The following is a 14,833-nucleotide window of genomic DNA, read 5'->3' on the forward strand; positions in this document are numbered from 1 at the left end:
GAAGCGTGGGAAAGTAGATAAGGTGTAGACCAAGTCTTATATATTGTGGTACCTATTTGTTAAACAATGATCGATTTGGTAGTTTCTTGGAAACAGAAGCGATAATTGTTGTATGTATACCTGACTAGACATTCCAACGTGATAACGACATCGGTATCCGCTCACAATGTCATTTTCGCAAAATGATATCCAATTGCAAAATATCAGGCGACGCATTGGGTAATTTTTGTGACTTATCCAAGGCGTTCGACTGTGTCCCTCATGATACACTGATCGGGAAGCTATCCCATTATGGAATACGAGGCAACTCTCTGGACCTACTTATCTCATACTCTGATAGGATTCAGAGAGTCGAAATTAACGGAAAAATTTCCGCCGGGTCTATTGTTAAGGTGGGTGTTCCGCAGGGGTCAAATCTCGGCCCATTTTTATTTCTTATTTATATTATAGTGATTCACCTTACCTTGTAAGAGGTAACCATGGAATTGTACTGTTTGCTGATAATACCTCTTTACCATTTAAACCCAAACGTAGAAAATGAGTCAGTTGTCATGTAAATAGTGCTCTCCCGAAATTAGTACACTGACACATGCGTGCTGCCATCTGAATAGGTGCGGTCATACAGTTGTTGTATTTCCTCTAAAGACCACTATAGAATCCATTTGCACGGTTTTCGGTCACGGTTTATTTGAACGTCTGAGTTAGTTTTGGCCAGTCTCATCTAGTTATTTAAGAGATTGACGTGAAAAAGTGTCATCTTGTAACCTATTTGCAAAAAAATAAATATCTATAGAATTAGATTTCGTTTTCTGTCTTGTTTTTGTAAGGAAACTTTTGAACATTACTCACGTAAATATACTGAGTAAAGCTCTACTAGTTTCGAATCTAAAATAAGCAGCGTGCGCATACGCGGTAACGTCGCGCAGCCTACGTGACGTCGCGTCAGTAGGCTTAGTCTTTAGGTTACGATAGCCGACCTTATCGCTTACCTAACGCGTTCTCTTCCAGGAAACGTTTGAGCATTATAAAATACCACGCTTGCTTTAGGCGGATTAGTAATTTCAAACTTATATTATATTGGAAATAATAATTCAACACTGGACGTTATTAATGCTTTGACGGCAGAAATTGTAGAACAGTAGATTTAGGTAAAAGGTACATAAATGTATTACGAAATTTATCGATCCCGAAAAAGCATTTGATCCTAGCGAACTGGCTAACCTCCTAACCTTAATTTAATCTTGGAATACCACATTGACTATTTCTTTGAATGTCTGTTCCATTGAGTTCCATTTAACAATTCGTTAAAATATGTCCTTTACAAATGAGTGGTCACACCTGTCGATCTATATATGGATTCGGGTGCTGGGCCATGAGAAAGGCGGGTGAAAGAAGTTTGCCTACAGCAGAGATGAGGATGCTGCGATGGATATGTGGCGTGATGGGACTAGACAATATAATACACGGCTATGTAAATGAAACTTAAGAGCAGCGCTCTCTCGTCTCTCTAAATATGGGAATCTGTACATCCCAACATACATTCTGTCTGTATATGGAACTGAAGGCTTCAAAAAGCTTCTGAGCATTTTATTGCATTAATGAACGAAAACCAATTTAATCTTGTTTTCATCATACCTTATTCTACTGGTCAATTTATTTGTAATAACTTCTTTAACAATATAAGTCAGAAAGAGATAGCCACATATAGTTACACAGCAATTGGTGCGTTAGATAAGGACAAAATATACAATAGTGAAAAAGTGAGATAGCAAAACACAAAAGGTGTGCGTTAGAGAGAGACAGCGTATCACTTCTCCCCACCACGTATTGTATGTTTTTAACACAATACAAGTTGTAGGCTAGCAGTTCACCCGTCACTTCGCCAGTTGCTCTTGTGACATCGCACTGTATAGTCGTGTACCGAGTGTGCATCAGCCTTGAAATAATTTTTGTAATCATTTAAAAACATGGTTATCGAGAGTTTTAGCTGGAGTGAAGAAGTGGAGTCGGCCGGTATGTACCCGTAGAAATACTAAGGATTTTTTTTTATTCCTATTCGAAACAAAATCTAATTAACTTTTCCCACAGACCCCATGATAATGGAAGAACAACGGGAGACTAGGAGAGACTCCGTCAACTCCATCGAGCCCGAGGTAAAGACTCCACAAACACCGAAGACTAAATCCTCGGTGGACGAGGAAGACGGAGCTTTAAAGGACTTGCTCCGGGTCGATGAACAATATTATCCCTTATTGGCCTTGGTATGTAACATTATATTTTCTTAAATTATTTGACTTACTAATTAATAACTGGGAACATGATTGTTAATTTATTGACTCATCTTTGTTACAGTTGGAACAATTTTCCCCTGAAGACGACGGCATCCAATTCAACATAAAGTTGAAACAGTTTGAGACTACAATGTCATCCATGTGTCCGGACGACTCGCGTGTGCAGTAAGTATTTATCTATTTCTTATTTTTTTTCAAATTATATCTTCTACTAGTATCTTATTCTCATCGTGTCCCGTAAATATTAATAGACTCATTCCCAATAATATAACTGTACACCTCTTCGGAGATCAAAAAGTGTAATATTTTTTTTTTTACTTTGTCTAGACAAGCATTCGCGACGTTCCGCGCGGCGGCCCTGCGGTGCCCGGTGATGGCGCGTAAGCTGGCCGCAGTGGGTGTTTCGTTCACTCGCCAGCAGAACAAGCCACTGCTTCGTAAAACCCTCCTTAATGTCGTCATGCAGGACACTTTCTCCAGTAAGTACCCTTTCCCAAGATCTATTTACCCCTTTGAATTCAGTTCACCCGGTTTTACCGCAATCCCCTCGAATTGAACTTCTGCTCGAAGCTTCGTAAAAACTTCTTAAGGAATATATCAAATAATTGTCATCTTCTTCAACAGAAATGGACGTGCTACAGCGCTCAAACCCGCTGTTCCTCGTCAACGCTGCGAATCTGATGGGGGATTACTTCGCCAACGCTCGCCTCAGTAACGGCGACAAGCTTCACTTTCTAGCTGAGCCACTACTGCAATACTTGCGTGCTTTACTCGCCGCCCATGATACACGTGCACATCACAGTCTCGCTGCACAAGTAAGTTTCAAACGAACATTTATTATTTTGTAAAAAATGCTGTTTTATTGCCAAACACATACATTCATTGTTTAGTAACATTGTGACAGCTAAGCAGATTAAAATACTAATATGTAACTTTCTTTTGTCCACAGTTAATGCAAAACGGTCGCGAGCTACTCTCCGTAGTAGCTCGAGAGATGGACGAGCTCTCGGTCTCGATCCGTCTCCGTCTGCTCTCGCCCCCACCAGTCAGCACAACGTGGCTACTACTCTCCGCAGACCTTTGCCTCAACAAGTTTCTTCCCCTACCGACTACGCTGCAACAGTTTTACACCGCTCATCTGGTAACAACCACGGAAGAAAATGTCAGTGAAGCCAGCTATAGATGTTGGAAGAAAAGCCCCGAGAAGAACGAGAATAAACCAGATGCTGCGGCGCTTGCAGAAGAAGTCAGTCAAAGTATATCTCAGATTAGTCTGCGTAATAATGAGGACACGAAGCCTAAGAAAGAACCAATCTCAGTTAGCCAAGATACATGGACAGGTGATGATACCTTAAGGAAAAGATACGACCTTAACTCTTGGCGGCAAACAGAAGAGACGAGAATAAAGGCTAATGACTGCCAACAAGGGGGGGATATCTTCCAAAGTCACCCCGAAAGAAATGTGTCTCAGGCCCCAGAAAAGCCAAAATTAGGCGTTGGAGCTAGGTTATTGAGACTTAGAGCCCTCTCAAAGGAATCAATCTCAGTCAGCGAAGACACATGGTCAGGACCCGACTCCCGCCCGCCGCACATAAGTATGAGATCACGAAAGGGGAGGATTAATGGAAAGAAAGACGGAACAACAGCCAAGGCGACCCCAAGACGCCATGTCGCCGAAGTACCGCGCAGCGCCAAATACTGGGGCCACGACGACCGATGCGTCAAACATTATAGTTAGTAGGAATGTCTTGTATGTATGTATGTAAATAATTATTAATTTAGGGAATTGTACAAATGAAATTGTTACTTAAACCAAAAATGTTATAAATGTTGTTTATATTACTTATGAAATGTATTAAATAGTTGTAAAATAATTATACTTTAATGTAATGTAATAATAATCAATGAATAAAATAATTTTTGATAACTTCAAATTCGATATTTTCTATAAAACCCCTTATTCCTGACACAGCTAAGGAATACAAATTCAACATTCTGTAAGTTTCACTTCATAATAGACTCATAAACAACTATTAGCATTAGTCTTATCGTATTTTATAGAAAAGGTTATTTTTAATTCGTACCACACGATGCTACGGCGTAGCAGGTGATACTACGGTGTAGTAAAATCTGACGAAATAGACTGTAGTTTAGACTTGTTTACACTTGTTTGCCATCACGAGCATTACCAAAGCCTTGTTCCAAAGTTTCCTCACAAACCAAAAAGAAAACGAAATCTAATTCTATAGACAAGACAGTGGACGCACTTACACCCCTGTTTCACCATAATTTCCGAGAATATAGCGCCCGTATGAAGCCGGGGTGTATTGTTAGTACGTAGGGAAGCGTGGGAAAGTAGATAAGGTGTAGACCAAGTCTTATATATTGTGGTACCTATTTGTTAAACAATGATCGATTTGGTAGTTTCTTGGAAACAGAAGCGATAATTGTTGTATGTATACCTGACTAGACATTCCAACGTGATAACGACATCGGTATCCGCTCACAATGTCATTTTCGCAAAATGATATCCAATTACAAAATATCAGGCGACGCATTGGGTAATTTTTGTGACTTATCCAAGGCGTTCGACTGTGTCCCTCATGATACACTGATCAGGAAGCTATCCCATTATGGAATACGAGGCAACTCTCTGGACCTACTTATCTCATACTCTGATAGGATTCAGAGAGTCGAAATTAACGGAAAAATTTCCGCCGGGTCTATTGTTAAGGTGGGTGTTCCGCAGGGGTCAAATCTCGGCCCATTTTTATTTCTTATTTATATTATAGTGATTCACCTTATCTTGTAAGAGGTAACCATGGAATTGTACTGTTTGCTGATAATACCTCTTTACCATTTAAACCCAAACGTAGAAAATGAGTCAGTTGTCATGTAAATAGTGCTCTCCCGAAATTAGTACACTGACACATGCGTGCTGCCATCTGAATAGGTGCGGTCATACAGTTGTTGTATTTCCTCTAAAGACCACTACAGAATCCGTTTGCACGGTTTTCGGTCACGGTTTATTTGAACGTCTGAGTTAGTTTTGGCCAGTCTCATCTAGTTATTTAAGAGATTGACGTGAAAAAGTGTCATCTTGTAACCTATTTGCAAAAAAATAAATATCTATAGAATTAGATTTCGTTTTCTGTCTATTTTGTAAGGAAACTTTTGAACATTACTCACGTAAATATACTGAGTAAAGCTCTACTAGTTTCGAATCTAAGATAAGCAGCGTGCGCATACGCGGTAACGTCGCGCAGCCTACGTGACGTCGCGTCAGTAGGCTTAGTCTTTAGGTTACGATAGCCGACCTTATCGCTTACCTAACGCGTTCTCTTCCAGGAAACGTTTGAGCATTATAAAATACCACGCTTGCTTTAGGCGGATTAGCAATTTCAAACTTATATTATATTGGAAATAATAATTCAACACTGGACGTTATTAATGCTTTGACGGCAGAAATTGTAGAACAGTAGATTTAGGTAAAAGGTACATAAATGTATTACGAAATTTATCGATCCCGAAAAAGCATTTGATCCTAGCGAACTGGCTAACCTCCTCTAACCTTAATTTAATCTTGGAATACCACATTGACTATTTCTTTGAATGTCTGTTCCATTGAGTTCCATTTAACAATTCGTTAAAATATGTCCTTTACAATTGAGTGGTCACACCTGTCGATCTATATGGATTCGGGTGCTGGGCCATGAGAAAGGCGGGTGAAAGAAGTTTGCCTACAGCAGAGATGAGGATGCTGCGATGGATATGTGGCGTGATGGGACTAGACAATATAATACACGGCTATGTAAATGAAACTTAAGAGCAGCGCTCTCTCGTCTCTCTAAATATGGGAATCTGTACATCCCAACATACATTCTGTCTGTATATGGAACTGAAGGCTTCAAAAAGCTTCTGAGCATTTTATTGCATTAATGAACGAAAACCAATTTAATCTTGTTTTCATCATACCTTATTCTACTGGTCAATTTATTTGTAATAACTTCTTTAACAATATAAGTCAGAAAGAGATAGCCACATATGACTACACAGCAATTGATGCGTTAGATAAGGACAAAATATACAATAGTGAAAAAGTGAGATAGCAAAACACAAAAGGTGTGCGTTAGAGAGAGACAGCGTATCACTTCTCCCCACCACGTATTGTATGTTGTTAACACAATACAAGTTGTAGGCTAGCAGTTCACCCGTCACTTCGCCAGTTGCTCTTGTGACATCGCACTGTATAGTCGTGTACCGAGTGTGCATCAGTATTGAAATTAATTTTGTAATCATTTAATAAACATGGTTGTCGAGAGTTTTAGCTGGAGTGAAGAAGTGGAGTCGGCCGGTATGTACCCGTAGAAATACTAAGGATTTTTTTAAATTCCTATTCGAAACAAAATCTAATTAATCTTTTCCCACAGATCCCATGATAATGGAAGAACAACGGGAGACTAGGAGAGACTCCGTCAACTCCATCGAGCCCGAGGTAAAGACTCCACAAACACCGGAGACTAAATCCTCGGTGGACGAGGAAGACGGAGCTTTAAAGGACTTGCTCCGGGTCGATGAACAATATTATCCCTTATTGGCCTTGGTATGTAACATTATATTTTCTTAAATTATTTTACTTACTAATTAATAACTGGGGACATGATTGTTAATTTATTGACTCATCTTTGTTACAGTTGGAACAATTTTCCCCTGAAGACGACGGCATCCAATTCAACATAAAGTTGAAACAGTTTGAGACTACAATGTCATCCATGTGTCCGGACGACTCGCGTGTGCAGTAAGTATTTATCTATTTCTTTTTTTTTCAAATTATATCTTCTACTAGTATCTTATTCTCATCGTGTCCCGTAAATATTACTAATAATTTTATTTTACTTTGTCTAGACAAGCATTCGCGACGTTCCGCGCGGCGGCCCTGCGGTGCCCGGTGATGGCGCGTAAGCTGGCCGCAGTGGGTGTTTCGTTCACTCGCCAGCAGAACAAGCCACTGCTTCGTAGAACCCTCCTTAATGTCGTCATGCAGGACACTTTCTCCAGTAAGTACCCTTTCCCAAGATCTATTTACCCCTTTGAATTCAGTTCACCCGGTTTTACCGCAATCCCCTCGAATTGAACTTCTGCTCGAAGCTTCGTAAAAACTTCTTAAGGAATATATCAAATAAATAATTGTCATCTTCTTCAACAGAACTGGACGTGCTACAGCGCTCAAATCCGCTGTTCCTCGTCAACGCTGCGAATCTGATGGGGGATTACTTCGCCAACGCTCGCCTCAGTAACGGCGACAAGCTTCACTTTCTAGCTGAGCCACTACTGCAATACTTGCGTGCTTTACTCGCCGCCCATGATACACGTGCACATCACAGTCTCGCTGCACAAGTAAGTTTCAAACGAACATTTATTATTTTGTAAAAAATGCTGTTTTATTGCCAAACACATACATTCATTGTTTAGTAACATTGTGACAGCTAAGCAGATTAAAATACTAATATGTAACTTTCTTTTGTCCACAGTTAATGCAAAACGGTCGCGAGCTACTCTCCGTAGTAGCTCAAGAGATGGACGAGCTCTCGGTCTCGATCCGTCTCCGTCTGCTCTCGCCCCCACCAGTCAGCACAACGTGGCTACTACTCTCCGCAGACCTTTGCCTCAACAAGTTTCTTCCCCTACCGACTACGCTGCAACAGTTTTACACCGCTCATCTGGTAACAACCACGGAAGAAAATGTCAGTGAAGCCAGCTATAGATGTTGGAAGAAAAGCCCCGAGAAGAACGAGAATAAACCAGATGCTGCGGCGCTTGCAGAAGAAGTCAGTCAAAGTATATCTCAGATTAGTCTGCGTAATAATGAGGACACGAAGCCTAAGAAAGAACCAATCTCAGTTAGCCAAGATACATGGACAGGTGATGATACCTTAAGGAAAAGATACGACCTTAACTCTTGGCGGCAAACAGAAGAGACGAGAATAAAGGCTAATGACTGCCAACAAGGGGGGGATATCTTCCAAAGTCACCCCGAAAGAAATGTGTCTCAGGCCCCAGAAAAGCCAAAATTAGGCGTTGGAGCTAGGTTATTGAGACTTAGAGCCCTCTCAAAGGAATCAATCTCAGTCAGCGAAGACACATGGTCAGGACCCGACTCCCGCCCGCCGCACATAAGTATGAGATCACGAAAGGGGAGGATTAATGGAAAGAAAGACGGAACAACAGCCAAGGCGACCCCAAGACGCCATGTCGCCGAAGTACCGCGCAGCGCCAAATACTGGGGCCACGACGACCGATGCGTCAAACATTATAGTTAGTAGGAATGTCTTGTATGTATGTATGTAAATAATTATTAATTTAGGGAATTGTACAAATGAAATTGTTACTTAAACCAAAAATGTTATAAATGTTGTTTATATTACTTATGAAATGTATTAAATAGTTGTAAAATAATTATACTTTAATGTAATGTAATAATAATCAATGAATAAAATAATTTTTGATAACTTCAAATTCGATATTTTCTATAAAACCCCTTATTCCTGACACAGCTAAGGAATACAAATTCAACATTCTGTAAGTTTCACTTCATAATAGACTCATAAACAACTATTAGCATTAGTCTTATCGTATATTATAGAAAAGGTTATTTTTAATTCGTACCACACGATGCTACGGCGTAGCAGGTGATACTACGGTGTAGTAAAATCTGACGAAATAGACTGTAGTTTAGACTTGTTTACACTTGTTTGCCATCACGAGCATTACCAAAGCCTTGTTCCAAAGTTTCCTCACAAACCAAAAAGAAAACGAAATCTAATTCTATAGACAAGACAGTGGACGCACTTACACCCCTGTTTCACCATAATTTCCGAGAATATAGCGCCCGTATGAAGCCGGGGTGTATTGTTAGTACGTAGGGAAGCGTGGGAAAGTAGATAAGGTGTAGACCAAGTCTTATATATTGTGGTACCTATTTGTTAAACAATGATCGATTTGGTAGTTTCTTGGAAACAGAAGCGATAATTGTTGTATGTATACCTGACTAGACATTCCAACGTGATAACGACATCGGTATCCGCTCACAATGTCATTTTCGCAAAATGATATCCAATTACAAAATATCAGGCGACGCATTGGGTAATTTTTGTGACTTATCCAAGGCGTTCGACTGTGTCCCTCATGATACACTGATCAGGAAGCTATCCCATTATGGAATACGAGGCAACTCTCTGGACCTACTTATCTCATACTCTGATAGGATTCAGAGAGTCGAAATTAACGGAAAAATTTCCGCCGGGTCTATTGTTAAGGTGGGTGTTCCGCAGGGGTCAAATCTCGGCCCATTTTTATTTCTTATTTATATTATAGTGATTCACCTTATCTTGTAAGAGGTAACCATGGAATTGTACTGTTTGCTGATAATACCTCTTTACCATTTAAACCCAAACGTAGAAAATGAGTCAGTTGTCATGTAAATAGTGCTCTCCCGAAATTAGTACACTGACACATGCGTGCTGCCATCTGAATAGGTGCGGTCATACAGTTGTTGTATTTCCTCTAAAGACCACTACAGAATCCGTTTGCACGGTTTTCGGTCACGGTTTATTTGAACGTCTGAGTTAGTTTTGGCCAGTCTCATCTAGTTATTTAAGAGATTGACGTGAAAAAGTGTCATCTTGTAACCTATTTGCAAAAAAATAAATATCTATAGAATTAGATTTCGTTTTCTGTCTATTTTGTAAGGAAACTTTTGAACATTACTCACGTAAATATACTGAGTAAAGCTCTACTAGTTTCGAATCTAAGATAAGCAGCGTGCGCATACGCGGTAACGTCGCGCAGCCTACGTGACGTCGCGTCAGTAGGCTTAGTCTTTAGGTTACGATAGCCGACCTTATCGCTTACCTAACGCGTTCTCTTCCAGGAAACGTTTGAGCATTATAAAATACCACGCTTGCTTTAGGCGGATTAGCAATTTCAAACTTATATTATATTGGAAATAATAATTCAACACTGGACGTTATTAATGCTTTGACGGCAGAAATTGTAGAACAGTAGATTTAGGTAAAAGGTACATAAATGTATTACGAAATTTATCGATCCCGAAAAAGCATTTGATCCTAGCGAACTGGCTAACCTCCTCTAACCTTAATTTAATCTTGGAATACCACATTGACTATTTCTTTGAATGTCTGTTCCATTGAGTTCCATTTAACAATTCGTTAAAATATGTCCTTTACAATTGAGTGGTCACACCTGTCGATCTATATGGATTCGGGTGCTGGGCCATGAGAAAGGCGGGTGAAAGAAGTTTGCCTACAGCAGAGATGAGGATGCTGCGATGGATATGTGGCGTGATGGGACTAGACAATATAATACACGGCTATGTAAATGAAACTTAAGAGCAGCGCTCTCTCGTCTCTCTAAATATGGGAATCTGTACATCCCAACATACATTCTGTCTGTATATGGAACTGAAGGCTTCAAAAAGCTTCTGAGCATTTTATTGCATTAATGAACGAAAACCAATTTAATCTTGTTTTCATCATACCTTATTCTACTGGTCAATTTATTTGTAATAACTTCTTTAACAATATAAGTCAGAAAGAGATAGCCACATATGACTACACAGCAATTGATGCGTTAGATAAGGACAAAATATACAATAGTGAAAAAGTGAGATAGCAAAACACAAAAGGTGTGCGTTAGAGAGAGACAGCGTATCACTTCTCCCCACCACGTATTGTATGTTGTTAACACAATACAAGTTGTAGGCTAGCAGTTCACCCGTCACTTCGCCAGTTGCTCTTGTGACATCGCACTGTATAGTCGTGTACCGAGTGTGCATCAGTATTGAAATTAATTTTGTAATCATTTAATAAACATGGTTGTCGAGAGTTTTAGCTGGAGTGAAGAAGTGGAGTCGGCCGGTATGTACCCGTAGAAATACTAAGGATTTTTTTAAATTCCTATTCGAAACAAAATCTAATTAATCTTTTCCCACAGATCCCATGATAATGGAAGAACAACGGGAGACTAGGAGAGACTCCGTCAACTCCATCGAGCCCGAGGTAAAGACTCCACAAACACCGGAGACTAAATCCTCGGTGGACGAGGAAGACGGAGCTTTAAAGGACTTGCTCCGGGTCGATGAACAATATTATCCCTTATTGGCCTTGGTATGTAACATTATATTTTCTTAAATTATTTTACTTACTAATTAATAACTGGGGACATGATTGTTAATTTATTGACTCATCTTTGTTACAGTTGGAACAATTTTCCCCTGAAGACGACGGCATCCAATTCAACATAAAGTTGAAACAGTTTGAGACTACAATGTCATCCATGTGTCCGGACGACTCGCGTGTGCAGTAAGTATTTATCTATTTCTTTTTTTTTCAAATTATATCTTCTACTAGTATCTTATTCTCATCGTGTCCCGTAAATATTACTAATAATTTTATTTTACTTTGTCTAGACAAGCATTCGCGACGTTCCGCGCGGCGGCCCTGCGGTGCCCGGTGATGGCGCGTAAGCTGGCCGCAGTGGGTGTTTCGTTCACTCGCCAGCAGAACAAGCCACTGCTTCGTAGAACCCTCCTTAATGTCGTCATGCAGGACACTTTCTCCAGTAAGTACCCTTTCCCAAGATCTATTTACCCCTTTGAATTCAGTTCACCCGGTTTTACCGCAATCCCCTCGAATTGAACTTCTGCTCGAAGCTTCGTAAAAACTTCTTAAGGAATATATCAAATAAATAATTGTCATCTTCTTCAACAGAACTGGACGTGCTACAGCGCTCAAATCCGCTGTTCCTCGTCAACGCTGCGAATCTGATGGGGGATTACTTCGCCAACGCTCGCCTCAGTAACGGCGACAAGCTTCACTTTCTAGCTGAGCCACTACTGCAATACTTGCGTGCTTTACTCGCCGCCCATGATACACGTGCACATCACAGTCTCGCTGCACAAGTAAGTTTCAAACGAACATTTATTATTTTGTAAAAAATGCTGTTTTATTGCCAAACACATACATTCATTGTTTAGTAACATTGTGACAGCTAAGCAGATTAAAATACTAATATGTAACTTTCTTTTGTCCACAGTTAATGCAAAACGGTCGCGAGCTACTCTCCGTAGTAGCTCAAGAGATGGACGAGCTCTCGGTCTCGATCCGTCTCCGTCTGCTCTCGTCCCCACCAGTCAGCACAACGTGGCTACTACTCTCCGCAGACCTTTGCCTCAACAAGTTTCTTCCCCTACCGACTACGCTGCAACAGTTTTACACCGCTCATCTGGTAACAACCACGGAAGAAAATGTCAGTGAAGCCAGCTATAGATGTTGGAAGAAAAGCCCCGAGAAGAACGAGAATAAACCAGATGCTGCGGCGCTTGCAGAAGAAGTCAGTCAAAGTATATCTCAGATTAGTCTGCGTAATAATGAGGACACGAAGCCTAAGAAAGAACCAATCTCAGTTAGCCAAGATACATGGACAGGTGATGATACCTTAAGGAAAAGATACGACCTTAACTCTTGGCGGCAAACAGAAGAGACGAGAATAAAGGCTAATGACTGCCAACAAGGGGGGGATATCTTCCAAAGTCACCCCGAAAGAAATGTGTCTCAGGCCCCAGAAAAGCCAAAATTAGGCGTTGGAGCTAGGTTATTGAGACTTAGAGCCCTCTCAAAGGAATCAATCTCAGTCAGCGAAGACACATGGTCAGGACCCGACTCCCGCCCGCCGCACATAAGTATGAGATCACGAAAGGGGAGGATTAATGGAAAGAAAGACGGAACAACAGCCAAGGCGACCCCAAGACGCCATGTCGCCGAAGTACCGCGCAGCGCCAAATACTGGGGCCACGACGACCGATGCGTCAAACATTATAGTTAGTAGGAATGTCTTGTATGTATGTATGTAAATAATTATTAATTTAGGGAATTGTACAAATGAAATTGTTAATTAAACCAAAAATGTTATAAATGTTGTTTATATTACTTATGAAATGTATTAAATAGTTGTAAAATAATTATACTTTAATGTAATGTAATAATAATCAATGAATAAAATAATTTTTGATAACTTCAAATTCGATATTTTCTATAAAACCCCTTATTCCTGACACAGCTAAGGAATACAAATTCAACATTCTGTAAGTTTCACTTCATAATAGACTCATAAACAACTATTAGCATTAGTCTTATCGTATTTTATAGAAAAGGTTATTTTTAATTCGTACCACACGATGCTACGGCGTAGCAGGTGATACTACGGTGTAGTAAAATCTGACGAAATAGACTGTAGTTTAGACTTGTTTACACTTGTTTGCCATCACGAGCATTACCAAAGCCTTGTTCCAAAGTTTCCTCACAAACCAAAAAGAAAACGAAATCTAATTCTATAGACAAGACAGTGGACGCACTTACACCCCTGTTTCACCATAATTTCCGAGAATATAGCGCCCGTATGAAGCCGGGGTGTATTGTTAGTACGTAGGGAAGCGTGGGAAAGTAGATAAGGTGTAGACCAAATCTTATACAGTATGTGTATCGCTCTTATCCAATAATTTATACTATAAAGTAGTACTATTACATAGAAGTACAATCCAACAAAAATGTAAACAAAAACCTTAAATTAAAAAAGTGAAATTTTCAAACAAAACAAATAATAAAATAAATTCAAAGAAGTGTAACACTCCGTGTATCAACGTACCTTGACCCCAGAAGAGCGGCAACATTGCGTCTCGTCTGCGTTCGGGCGCGTGTGGCGCGGCGCGGTGGCACACACACACACACACACACACACACGATGACATGCCGGCTCATTCACTCTGCTTATTGAGTTGTTGTGATCAATGATCATGGATTATCTTTGGAGGCTACCCTTGCGAATGCGATTTCTCGCCACTAAAAGTTACAACTCGCCAGTTAAATTTTTAAATGTTCAATGTGTCCACCACGGTTTTGGACACATAAGTTATATCGCCGTACGATATTGTGTCGAACCCTGCGCAATAAATTTCGGTCAGGATCCAAGGCCATTGTTTTTAATTTATCGAAAGCGTCGACAATCCGTGTTCGGAGCTCAGCTTCACTTTCTGATACCCTCGCGTAAACTTCATTTTTAATGAATCCCCATAAAAAAAAGTCCAGGCGTGTTAGGTCGGGTGATCGTGCCGGCCATCTTTGGGGACCAAAGCGCCCAATCCATTGGTCACCAAACATTATGTTCAGCCGCTCTCTTGCAAGGAGTACGGAGTGTGGAGGAGCTCCGTCCAACTGGAACCATACCCTTGAGTTTGCTGCCACAGACAATCCATCTAAATACTCAGAAATTGGACCGTCACAGAGTTCTAAGAACTTCTGAGCATTCAGATTTCCGTCAATGAAGAACGGACCCACTATGTTTTCTCCGTGAATGCCGGCCCAAACATTTACGGAAAACCAGTACTGATGCGCTGATTCCCTTATTAAGTGGGGATTGGTATGGCTCCAGTGTCGCATGGTCTGTCGGTTCCACATGCCGTTTCGAGT

The 14,833-nt window shown here is 40.5% G+C and overlaps 4 protein-coding genes across 4 annotated transcripts in view; 3 read left to right on the plus strand and 1 right to left on the minus strand.

The window, feature by feature from the left end:
* The window catches only part of LOC126912128 (uncharacterized), a 92,318-nt gene that overhangs the window by 74,951 nt on the left and 2,534 nt on the right, over window positions 1–14,833 (minus strand). The window lies entirely within an intron of this gene.
* Window positions 1,968–4,099, plus strand: LOC118279501 (uncharacterized). Its single transcript, XM_035599135.2, has 6 exons — window positions 1,968–2,013; window positions 2,089–2,261; window positions 2,353–2,456; window positions 2,619–2,770; window positions 2,916–3,106; window positions 3,241–4,099. The coding sequence occupies exons 1-6, from the start codon at window positions 1,968–1,970 to the stop codon at window positions 4,027–4,029; spliced, it is 1,455 nt and encodes a 484-aa protein (XP_035455028.2). The 3' UTR covers window positions 4,030–4,099.
* Window positions 4,862–8,681, plus strand: LOC118279495 (uncharacterized). Its single transcript, XM_035599128.2, has 6 exons — window positions 4,862–6,645; window positions 6,722–6,894; window positions 6,986–7,089; window positions 7,197–7,348; window positions 7,498–7,688; window positions 7,823–8,681. The coding sequence occupies exons 1-6, from the start codon at window positions 6,600–6,602 to the stop codon at window positions 8,609–8,611; spliced, it is 1,455 nt and encodes a 484-aa protein (XP_035455021.2). The 5' UTR covers window positions 4,862–6,599; the 3' UTR covers window positions 8,612–8,681.
* LOC118279587 (uncharacterized) lies at window positions 11,825–13,278 on the plus strand. Its single transcript, XM_035599225.2, has 3 exons — window positions 11,825–11,930; window positions 12,080–12,270; window positions 12,405–13,278. Exons 1-3 carry the CDS (start codon window positions 11,825–11,827, stop codon window positions 13,191–13,193), a joined length of 1,086 nt encoding a protein of 361 aa, XP_035455118.2. The 3' UTR covers window positions 13,194–13,278.

This window comes from Spodoptera frugiperda, chromosome 22, assembly GCF_023101765.2.
Source record: "Spodoptera frugiperda isolate SF20-4 chromosome 22, AGI-APGP_CSIRO_Sfru_2.0, whole genome shotgun sequence".
Lineage (NCBI taxonomy): Eukaryota > Metazoa > Arthropoda > Insecta > Lepidoptera > Noctuidae > Spodoptera > Spodoptera frugiperda.